We start from the raw sequence: 12,649 nt of genomic DNA on the forward strand, positions 1-12,649 counted from the left end.
ATCTAATTTAATTAATTAATTTCAGTTTGAGATTGTTCTTTCATCCTTCTACATTAACTTAATGGTGGATATGGTTTTAGTTAATCGAGCCGCTGGGCCTGAGAATATTTTTGAAAGAAAAGAAAATTCTTGTCAATCTGTAACTTGATCATACAAATAAATTGTACTCTTCAGGGTGATCTCTAGTCTAGCACAATGAATAATGGACCTTGAGGCTTGGTCCTGGCTCTGCCATCTTCCTTTATTATTTTAATGTCACGAAGACCCATGCCTGGATAGGCCCAGGTATTTTTCCAACGCAGGAAACATCTGGATAAGATATTAATGGATTGCAAACAAAAATTAAAGTGTATCTGAGCATATCGCAGAAAATTTTTAGAACCTTCTGGAAATTCGAACTCATGGTCATCCATTTGCATCCGACCTTCAAGCTTGGAAATCTCAGCACACATTATTATTATTATTACTTTCTGTTTTTAAGCGTTAGAACCATTATTCTACCAAAAAGTAAGGATTTAGAGAAAACCCTGAATTAAATGTTAATAACATTTGTTGAGTTTCATGCAATGAGAGTTATAGCTATTTATTATGAAATGTGATCTAGAACGAAGAAGGATTATAAATTCGTTAATGATCGTGTTGACCATTTGGGGGAAATTGATTGCTAATTCTCTGTCAGTCTCTTTGAGAGTACCCTAAATATAACTTACACATTCTGTGATTTTACCAATAGTAAGAAAAATTTATAAATTACCATCAAATTCAAAAGAACTAGAAAAGTTTTCATCTTTTTATACAGCTTGTTAAATCATGAATACTTCAATGTTATTGCTTTGAAATGCAAATCGTTTACAGCAAGATATAATAACTAGTACGACTTGTCGCCTCTCTGGCGCTAGTGAGCTACGCTATCAAGTCTCGGCAAGTACAATTTGATTCGGGCAGTATGTGTTCAGCTTTTGTGCGTTAAGTGTCGTTTACAGTCATGCTAGTGGATAAAACATCGTCTTTACTCGATACGCCGACCACAACCCTACCAAGATTGGATTCATTTCTCAGTCATCAAGATGACATGACATCATATTGTCCGGTGGGTATTAATAAATTATGAGTATTTACATAAAAAAATTCAAATTAAATTAATTTAAAGGTATCTAATTTTGTAAAAGTAATAACTTTAAGAACTTAAATTGTTTGTTTTTTAAAGAAATTTATTGCAATTAATACTGTGGAAGAAATTAACCCAGTGGTTAGTGTGTATTGGATTCCAACGCGGAGTTCTCGCGTTCAAATCCAGCTGCTAGCCTTTTTCTCCTCCTATATGCTTCTTACAGCTCAGTGATGGACAGTGTTGTCTATAACGACAGTACTCTGTCCTGAGGCCGGCAGTGTACTGGAAAAAGCTCCAGGCGCCAATGACCTCAGATGCTGACGCACCTTAAATGCAAAAATAAAAAATAAAAAATGCATGAAAATATGAATAATTAGTATTAGGTACGAATTAAAAGATCAAATTAAAAGGTTTCAGATGAAAATATTTGAAACCTAAGCTATAATTGTAGGCATAAAAAAATTCATTATTATTTGCAGGATAACGAAATAATGAATATTAAATTTGATGGAATTTTCTAAAAGTTCTGTCATTGTTTGTTTATTAGTTGATGGGTGCCTCTTGTAAATTTTTGTAGGTTGAATTTATAGCGAGCTAGCGACCAGTTTTTTGAGGTTCTCCTTGAAGGTTTTTTTTTTGTAGGTTTAGAACACTAAGTGATTCTGTCGTATAATGTGAGTTATGGGTATGTTTTTTAGATGTATAGAATGAATTCAAAGAAGATATGGTACAAAAGAAAAAAGACAATATAATCAAACTTATTAGATCAGAAAACAGCAATCGTTATTTGATTTTTAAAAATATATTCTTGTAGGGAAATAGATGATTTGATAAAAGAGAATTTGATACTATCTCATCAAAAAATTAATTTCCTCTTATTTCTCCAACTTTCGAAGGAATTGTAAATCGGGCAGTAAAGATTATTTTTTAAATTCAAATGTTATTTGAGCTTCTTATTTTGGGGATTCACTTTAGGGGGAAATTGGCATTTCTTCAGAGAACTTGTCTTCTTTGCGCTTATCCCCGGCCGAACTACATCAAGATATACTTTCAACAGTCACACTAATTTTTTTATAGAACCTGCAGAGATAGTTGACGTATGCAATGATTCGAGTTTAGCAAACTTTTCTCATCATCACGTATGTATGTAAAAATTTCTTACATTCTGTGTCCAATCAATGACACTTAAACGAGGCCATAAATCTTTAAGGCCTTCATATTTTTGACTTTATGGCCATTCCCCCTCTGTGAATTATTTAATTTTTGCAGTGAATATGAGTATTTTTATCTAATTTTTGCATCACAATTATTTTATGATCACGATACTACAGATGAATCCGTTACTTTGTGGAATGTTTGACGTATCGAAGTATTGAGGCATGTATACCCGCCGGGTCCGCCCAGTTACCTCAAGAAGAAGTACCTAGTTCACTTCTATCCAAGAAAATATGAATATACAGAACCAACTTAACTAAAAATTATGTAAAAATACACTAGGAAATAATAATCAAGCATAAAAAAAAAGGTTATGTAGCCAAAGTAATTCTTTTATTTGCAGTTTTTGTTTTATAACCTTATTAAACAATAACCAGTTTTTGTTAACATATTTCTTAAAATTGTAACCTGTAACGCTATAACTGCCAATGCAAGAGATGATGCTTTTTATCTAGAAAACAACTCTGATAAATAAGAAAAGTATTAATTAAAAGTAAGTTTGAGTTGGTCTTCCATCAAGGACATGAAACATTGTGAAACTGTACATACGTTTTTGAACTCTACTTGGTGGGTAAATTGTAATTAGGATTTAATATTGTTTTTTTCGTAACATAATGCACTAGAACAGGACACTGCAACTTGTGGTCTGTATAACGAAATTGAATTAAACACCTATTAACAACCAAGTTAATTGAATAATCTCCTTATAAACGAAATGTTATCAATAAAAATGAATAAGAAAAACACTTCTAAATTTTGCTTGTATCTATCGGTCTTTTAGCTACAATGCTAGAAACCAAATTCCCTATTCATTTATGTAAGAGTGTCATCAATAATTATACAATCTTCAGTTTAGTTTTCTCTTAACGATATACGGTATCTGTGATAGAATTGACAGTTCTTTCGAAAATACACACTTCGAGACCAGAGGAGATTATATCGCAAGTACTTGAGTACTAACTTACTTCTACTGGGTGGGTATCTTTTACAATTAGCGACTTTCAGGTGTGGTGCTTGGGAATTGGGTTTGAACGTGTTTGAATCAAAACTGATCTTCTTGTATTCATCAGAATTATTAATATATTATCATAGAAATTTTGGAATTTATGTACCATTTGGAGCCTTCGAAATTTGTAGGAAAGAGGGCTGAAGAAGTTTGCCCGGAAAAAAACTATCTTATTCTGGCCCTGATTAACGTAAGAAAGTGTTCAGTAACAAGTGTTGCAAAGAGAAGTATTCATACAGACTTTAAAAGTATTGGAAAAATCCGAAAGGATGGAAATTAAAAAAATATTCCTTACAATTGACAGAAAACCGTGCAACACATCGAATCCAAACATTTTTCTTCGAAATGAATCGACGAATTAGAGAATTAATTTCAGGAAATTTTGCAGTTGACCTTAAAACCACGTGTACTATAATAATTATAAATTTTCAAATTAGAAATTCCCCTAAAAATGTTTTTTTAATACCACTGTACGTCTTGAGTATTCCCAGTGTGAAGGCCATGCAACGATAATAGTTTCGACATTTTGAAAGAAAAGAAAAACTCCAACCTTCAAGCTTTTCCCAGAGATTCCTTAAGTCTAATCAAACAGACTAGAGGGAAACGTAAATTCGCTTATCATTGGCTGGGCTGGCCAATACCCTCGGAATGTAATCTAATCTGAATTCACGTCCAATTTTCAGATTAGGCAATATACGAGGTGTGGCTATTAAATAACGAGACTGATGCTGCTACAGAACAACTATGCATGCGCCTGTAACCGAAAAGTAGGTGGCAGGAGCTGCTACATAAAATAAATTTGAACTTTGGACTGCAAGACCAGGTGCTGTTTACAGCCAAGATTCCAAAATAAAAAAATTCATTCTCTACCGTGCGTTCGGCCTGGCCAGTGCCTGCTTATATTATCTATCGTCTGTGAGTTTTCTATTTTTATTATTATTTTGTATCTAGCATAAATTTTCCTATTTGTATGAATTTTTCCTTAAGTAAAAGTATTTTGTTCTTGGTTCATTAAGCACAGGATAATTTTATTTTACTCCCTATCGCCCCGGGTGATTGTCTCCAGGACCCTCCCTCCTCTCACCAGTGAGCTATCCCGCCAGAGGCACCCTTAAGGGTATTTTTCTTTTGAGGCTGGTTAGGGATCTCGTATCTGATAGCTTCGGCTATCTGGCGCCCGCGAAGATACCGTCCCTTTCCCCTAGCCGGTAAAGTCTTATGCAAGAGTCACACTCGCATAATAAAACTGAAATCCTTAAAGATCGTCAGCTGTGCAGCGTAAAGCCTTCTCTTTCGATTGCAGCGTCTCACGTGTATGTAGAGAAATCTGTCTGACCGTTTGTGTAAGAGGTGTTAGTTTCGTTTTGCCGAAACATGTAGTAGAGCAACGAATTGTCAAATTTCACATGAAACTTGGTAAAACCGCTACTGAAATTTATCTTTTATTAAAAGAAGTTTATGGGTTTATCACGTGCGCGAGTTTTTAGCGATTCAAGCGTTTCCAAGATGGCCGAGAGGACCTCGGAGATGATGACCGCCCGGGTTGACCTTCCACGTCCAAAACGGATGAAAATATCGATTATAATTAATCAAATCAACATTACTACCATGAGGTGCTTGCTCAACTCCGTGAAAGATAAGGAAAAAACGACCCGATTTGTGGAAGAACAAGTCACGGGTTCACCATCCAGACACTGCATTCTCTGTCAAGACGTTTCTAGCCAAGTACAACATCCCAGTTTTAGGCCATCCGCCTTATTCGCCTATAAAAGGAATACGATTTCACTCAGTTGAAGCTGTGAAAGAAAAAGCGGCACGCGTCATACAGGAACTGACAGAAAAAGACTTCCAGCACTGTTTCGAACAATGGTAAATTCGCATGGAGCGTTGTAGTGATAGGGGAGGGGTGTATATTGATGGTGATAATAACTAAATATGTTTAAATTTATAATAAAATGTTTTACAGCAATAGTCTCGTTATTTAATAGCCACACCTCGTAGTTACAGTGAAGAGAACAGATGGATTAATAATTTTACACACTAAATCTCATCCAAAAGCTGTAACTTCTTAAATAATGTGTACCGTCTCTTATTTTTATATACGTTTTCTGAGAACGCTTTCCACCCTTGAACATCTCCTGCTTGTACAGTAGATAAATTTACTACAAATTGAAGAAAATACAAAATATTTTTAAATTCAAAAGTTTCTCCCTTTTTTATTGCTCTGTTTTCACAAAAAAAAAATTGCGATTTTTGGGCTAGCTCCAACATTGAACATATCTCTCAGGCAAAATAAATCAAAGGTTTTGCTAATTTAATCTTAATTGGAAATTACATTACATTCTTTTTTGTTTGACCAATCAGAATACGCGACCGACTCAGGAGATTTGTTGTGGATATTTCTAATTCAAATACCCTTCCAAACCTGACTTAAGATTTAAGGAAGGTTACCTGATAATTGGTTGCAAATATTGTAATAAACCGAGAAAAAAAAAATGCTTATTACTAAGTAATTCATTTCAGAAATACGAGGGTCGTTTGAAAAGTCCGTGCAAAAATAAAAACTACTTAATTTTTTGGGGTAAACCTTTTTTATTTTTCAACATAGTCTCCTTTTAGGCTTATACACTTCGTCCAACGCTGCTCTAGTTTGTTGATCCCTTCCGAATAATAGGATTTGTCCAAGTCTGAAAAATAGCCATTCGTTTCTGCAATCACCTCCTCGTTTGAATAAAATCTTTTTCCCGCCAGCCATTTCTTCATATTGGGGAACAAATAGTAGTCCGAGGGAGCCAAGTCTGGAGAATAGGGGGGATGCGAAACGAGTTGGAACCCTATTTCCATTAATTTTGCGACCACAACTGCTGAGGTGTGAGCTGGTGCGTTGTCGGGATGGAAAAGGACTTTTTTGTGGGCCAATCGTGGGCGTTTTTCTTGCAGCTCGGTTTTCAAACGGTCCAATAACGGTGAATAATATGCACCTGTAATAGTTTTACCCTTTTCCAGATAGTCGATGAGGATTATTCCTTGCGAATCCCAAAAGACAGTCGCCATAATCTTTCCGGCCGAAGGAACGGTCTTCGCCTTTTTTGGCGCAGATTCCCCCTTGGTAACCCATTGTTTGGATTGTTCTTTGGTCTCAGGAGTGTAATGATGTATCCATGTTTCATCCACAGTGACGAAACGACGCTTAAAGTCCTGCGGATTCTTCTGGAACAGCTGCAAACCGTCCTTGCAACACTTCACACGATTTCGTTTTTGGTCAAGCGTGAGCAATCGCGGCACCCATCTTGCGGATAGCTTTGTCATGTCCAAATGTTGATGCGAAATATTATGTACCCGTTCATTCGAGATGCCCACAGCACTAGCAATCTCACGCACCTTCACTCTTCTGTCATCCATCACCTTATCATGGATTTTATCAATGATTTCTGGAGTAGTAACCTCAATAGGGCGTCCAGAACGTTCAGCGTCACTTGTGCCCATATGGCCACTCCGAAAATTTTGAAACCACTTATAAACTGTTCTAATCGAAGGTGCAGAGTCACCATAATGTTTATCAAGCTTCTCTTTAGTCTCCTGAGGCGTTTTGCCTTTCATAAAGTAGTGTTTAATCAACACACGAAATTCTTTTTCGTCCATTTTTTGAAAATCACTCCACATCCTCGATTCAAACGAATGCCAAACACAAAGAAATAGACCGATCTGGCTGAAACTTGGTGTGTGTTCTTCCAAGAGATGCTACTAACTAAACATAACCTCGATACGCGCCAGTGGTGCTATCTCCCTGACTTTGCACGGACTTTTCAAACGACCCTCGTATGTTTATAATAATTAGACACGTCACTTACTTGAGTTACACAGTTGAATTCTAGAGTTTGCCTCCTTTATTGGTTGTTCCTTGTCTACATTTTCCTTGCACTTTTACACGAATTTATCAATGATTTTTTGTTTTATCTTTTCTGGTTTTTATTTTTAAAAACTTTATGCTTAACTTATTTCAATATATTAGATTTACTTATTTATATTTGAGGAATAATAATTATTATTTATTTATTTACAAAACTTTACATATGTACACAAAAATGAAATAATACAAACATTGAGTTTTCAAGCTCCAAGTACATATTAAAAGGGAACATATTTACTTTTGAAGGAAAAAAATAATAAAAAACCTTAGCTTGAATTTATATTTATGAGTATTAGAGTCTATTTCTGTTTATTTTGTACAGTTAGTTCAATTTTGTTTCATTTTCTGAAAAAAATTAGTTTTAAACAATGTAAAATGCCCGTAAGTAAAGAAATAAGTAAATTGACCACTTTTTTGCCTGACTCTGACATGAGGATTCCAACCACCATTGATTGATACGGGTGCTTTGTGCACTAATTTTGCTCAGCTGTAAATTTTTCTCATGTCCTACGAGGGTAACATGGAATCCCTTCCGGGCCTGGCAGGCAGTGGTCATAAGGCCTTTTCTTTCTGAATGCCTGGGAACCAATACTCATACGTAGAATATTCGAGCAGTTTCATTCTGTCTTGAATTAATTTTGTAGCTAGTAGAATCGTCAGAGACTGAATGTCTGAAGAAGACCCTAGAATTGATTTTCTTTCTTATAAATATAATCGCAGCAGTACGAACTTATTGTTGTAACGAGTTCTATCTAAAACACCGTCAGTCTTCGTTGGCATAAGCTTAAAAGAGATCATGTTCCTAAATCGAGTTATAAATAATTTTGAAAAACAATTCTTTTTAAGTAAATATTTTAATCCAAATGAAAAGATAGTTTTCTAGCGTAAAAAAGTAAAACATTTAATTCTCAAACCAAAATCCAATAAAAAACCGATTCTGGGAGCACCTCTTAGTGGAAAAGATCTAGGTCAGAGAAGTGGAAAGTAATTGATTAAGAATTTATGATGGCAAGACTGGAAAAAAAAACCTACCGACAAATGCAAACTAGATGTACAAATCCTTCGAAAGAGCAAAATTAGACGGAATATTACAATGATTGTTAAGTCAAAATTTTGTGTGAATATTTCGTTTCGATTTTTTTACCATTCTATTGTGACAAGGTTCGAAAGTTGACTCTGCTTGTGAACTGATTCTACAGCAATAAGGCTGGCTATATCCAATTAGGTCTTTGGAATGACTATTGAAGATTACAAACTAAGAACTCCGTGTTTTTTCTGAATTAAATATTTATTTCTCAACTTTCTAATTTCTAGGTTTGTAAATTAACTTTTTACATTTGATTTTTTGTTGAGCTGTTTTGTAATGAATCATACGTTAGGTCCACAGATTTGCAAAATGCAGTAATTAGTAACGGTATACTGTTATAATAGCGTGTTCATTTCAGTGTAACTTCCCCTTCGTGTAATGGTACTCAATGTGTCATTTCTTAAGGAGGCTTTCACTAGCGTGTTTAGTAACGTTTCCCTCTCCATAATTGTTATACGAGGTAGACAATAAATTTTGCTTACCTTGTTCTATCAGTTCTCCTATTCTTCTTTACCTTTCTAAAAGTTTTGAAATTCAGATTGTTTAGAATTTATCAATAGAGGAAATATAAAAGCTTTCAAAAGCTTGTATCAATTGCTTTTTTTTTACTATTATTTATTAATATTGCTGAAGTTGTACATTATGTGTGGCATATTAAATATGGTGTCAATACCTGGTAATGTGAAATTTCAAGTCGCATTAACAAACACCCACTTGGGACTCTTAACGAACGAAATAAATGAACTGTTATCAAAGAAAGCAATATTTTTTACGGCTTAAGATATTCATCGTCCGCATCAAATCTATGCAAGATGTACCACAATGTCTAAAAGAAAGTGATATCGCTATAGAAAAAGAATGTTAGGTGACTACTAAGTAAAAAGCATTAATTACAAATGGCAACCAGGTTAGAAGCTAAAAGGTCGATTCGAAGAGAATGCATGCGAATATTTTTTATTTACAATGAAATAAAAGTTAAAAAAGAAGGAAACCTAAATAAAGGAATTTAATGTCTTACAAGTTAAAGAAGATGAAGTACTGGAGGAATGTAATGAGGAAGGAGTCCGCGAAGTAGATGGAAGAAAGAATGCAGAAGAAAAATACGAGGTGTGGCTATTAAATAACGAGACTATTGCTATAAAACATTTTATTTTAAATTTATACATATTTAGTTATTATCACCTTCAATAGACACCCTACAACGCTCCATGCGAATTTACAGTTGTTCGAAACAGTGCTGGAAGTCTTTTTCTGTCAGCTCCTGCATGACGTGTGCCGCTTTTTCTTTCACACCTTCAACGGACTGAAAGTTGTGTTCCTTTTAATGCAGATTTGACTTTGGGGAACCAGATAAAAGTCACATGGGGCCAGGTCAGGCGAATATGGCGAATGCCCTAAAACTGGGATGTTGTACTTGGCTAGAAACGTCTTGACAGACAATGCAGTGTGAGCGCCGGCGCGTTCGTCTTGATGGAGAACCCATGACTTGTTCTTCTACAAATCGGGTCGTTTTTTCCTTACTCTTTCACGGAGTTGAGCAAGCAACTCACGGTAGTAATGTTGATTAATTATAATTGATATTTTCATCCGTTTTGTACGTGGAAGGGCGACCCGGGAGGTCATGATCTCCGACGTCTTCTCGGCCATCTTGGAAACGCTTGAACCACTCAAAAACTCGCGCACGTGATTAACATTCATCGCCATAAACTTCTTTTAATAAAAGATAAGTTTCAGTAGCGGTTTTATCAAGTTTTGATGTGAAATTTCACGACAATTCGTTGCTCTACTACATGTGTAGTATCATGTTTTCGGCAAAACGAAACTAACACCTCTTACACAAACGACGGTTCCGGTCAGACAGATTTCTCTACAAACACGTGAGACGCTGCAATCGAAAGAGAAGGCTTTACACTGCACAGCTGTCGATCGTTAGGATTTGGCGCATGCATAGTTGTTCTGTAGCAGCATCAGTCTCGTTATTTAGTAGCCACACCTCGTATGTGACGAAAATAAAGATATTTTTAAAATCGGAGAATAGAAAACGAATGAAATTTACAAAGATTAGTAATAAACTAAAAACTTTGTTTTGTGCCAGATGGAATGAAATAGGCAATTTTGTGCGAGTTACCGCGAGTGGTAACCATTTCTTTTGCCGAGAAGTGCATCTTTTTTTTTTACTTGAAGGCGCGCCAATAACTAAAGTCATTGGCGCCCCGGAACTTTTTCCAGTGCACTGCCACCACCAACGTAGACCTTGTCCTCTACATTACTTAGACCAAAAGTCGAATAATTACACTAGTGCTATTTAATTATCTGCTACTAACCTTATACTTATCAGCCATTTATGTTTTAAAAGTACGTCATTTCTTTAACCCCCGTAGACTTATTTTTTTAATTTTGATTGAAGGAAATCATGGCCTGCAATCCAAGCCATAAGGAGGTTAAGGCCAGCCTTTCAATTTTGTTTTTGACTTGCTATTGGATATTGATTGTTGAAGGATGTTTTTTTCCGCAAATGAATTTTTTTTTATTTTTATTTTATTAGATCTTTTCCAATATAAGTTAAAAAAACTATATTAACAATATGTTCTTAATATTATTTTCCTAATTTTGGCATTATTATTTTTATACTTAATTTTTCACTACAATTATCATTTATTTTAACTTAATTTATATTCATATTTTCTTTTATAAACTCAAACAATAATATTTAAACATATTTTTTCTAGTTTTTCTATGTATTTTAAATAAATAAGTTAAATACGAGGGTCGTTTGAAAAGTCCGTGCAAAAATAAAAACTACTTAATTTTTTGGGGTAAACCTTTTTTATTTTTCAACATAGTCTCCTTTTAGGCTTATACACTTCGTCCAACGCTGCTCTAGTTTGTTGATCCCTTCCGAATAATAGGATTTGTCCAAGTCTGAAAAATAGCCATTCGTTTCTGCAATCACCTCCTCGTTTGAATAAAATCTTTTTCCCGCCAGCCATTTCTTCATATTGGGGAACAAATAGTAGTCCGAGGGAGCCAAGTCTGGAGAATAGGGGGGATGTGAAACGAGTTGGAACCCTATTTCCATTAATTTTGCAACCACAACTGCTGAGGTGTGAGCTGGTGCGTTGTCGTGATGGAAAAGGACTTTTTTGTGGGCCAATCGTGGGCGTTTTTCTTGCAGCTCGGTTTTCAAACGGTCCAATAACGATGAATAATATGCACCTGTAATAGTTTTACCCTTTTCCAGATAGTCGATGAGGATTATTCCTTGCGAATCCCAAAAGACAGTCGCCATAATCTTTCCGGTCGAAGGAACGGTCTTCGCCTTTTTCGGCGCAGATTCCCCCTTGGTAACCCATTGTTTAGATTGTTCTTTGGTCTCAGGAGTGTAGTGATGTATCCATGTTTCATCCACAGTGACGAAACGACGCTTAAAGTCCTGCGGATTCTTCTGGAACAGCTGCAAACCGTCCTTGCAACACTTCACACGATTTCGTTTTTAGTCAAGAGTGAGCAATCGCGGCACCCATCTTGCGGATACCTTTGTCATGTCCAAATGTTGATGCAAAATATTATGTACCCGTTCATTCGAGATGCCCACAGCACTAGCAATCTCACGCACCTTCACTCTTCTGTCATCCATAACCATATCATGGATTTTATCAATGATTTCTGGAGTAGTAACCTCAACAGGGCGTCCAGAACGTTCAGCGTCACTTGTGCCCATATGGCCACTCCGAAAATTTTGAAACCACTTATAAACTGTTCTAATCGAAGGTGCAGAGTCACCATAATGTTTATCAAGCTTCTCTTTAGTGTCCTCAGGCGTTTTGCCTTTCATAAAGTAGTGTTTAATCAACACACGAAATTCTTTTTCGTCCTTTTTTTTAAAAAACACTCGACTTCCTCGATTCAAACGAATGCCAAACACAAAGAAATAGACCGATCTGGCTGAAACTTGGTGTGTGTTCTTCCAAGAGATGCTACTAACTAAACATAACCTTGTTACGCGCCAGTAGTGCTATCTCTCTGACTTTGCACGGACTTTTGAAACGACCCTCGTATACTTTCTATTTAGCTGTTGACAATATGCCTTTTTATGCGTTCTGGAAGGATGAGTAGTTCAGTTTAGCATGATATAGGTTGTGATTACTTTTTTAAGTATGTTAGTATATGTTAAAGTATGTTTTATTAAAATTTTTGTTATCTCTTATCATAGTTACGTCCAAATAATTTAAATTACCTTCTCTCTTCTTGTGGGAGTTTTAGACTGTTTTTAAAATAAATCATTATCTTTTTTAGTATATAATAAACTATATATAACAT

General features: G+C 35.5%; 1 protein-coding gene across 1 annotated transcript in view; it reads left to right on the forward strand.

The window, feature by feature from the left end:
• The first annotated feature begins 929 nt into the window (after positions 1-929).
• The window catches only part of LOC141455637 (uncharacterized), a 127,326-nt gene continuing 115,606 nt past the window's right edge, over positions 930-12,649 (forward strand). The window contains exon 1 of the mRNA XM_074130855.1: positions 930-1,090. Within this exon, the coding sequence (XP_073986956.1) occupies positions 986-1,090 (105 nt within the window). The 5' untranslated portion in view covers positions 930-985. The remainder of the gene's footprint in view (positions 1,091-12,649) is intronic.

Source organism: Rhodnius prolixus, unplaced genomic scaffold (assembly GCF_049639745.1).
Source record: "Rhodnius prolixus isolate KJV_2025 unplaced genomic scaffold, Rpr scaffold_4, whole genome shotgun sequence".
Taxonomy (NCBI): domain Eukaryota; kingdom Metazoa; phylum Arthropoda; class Insecta; order Hemiptera; family Reduviidae; genus Rhodnius; species Rhodnius prolixus.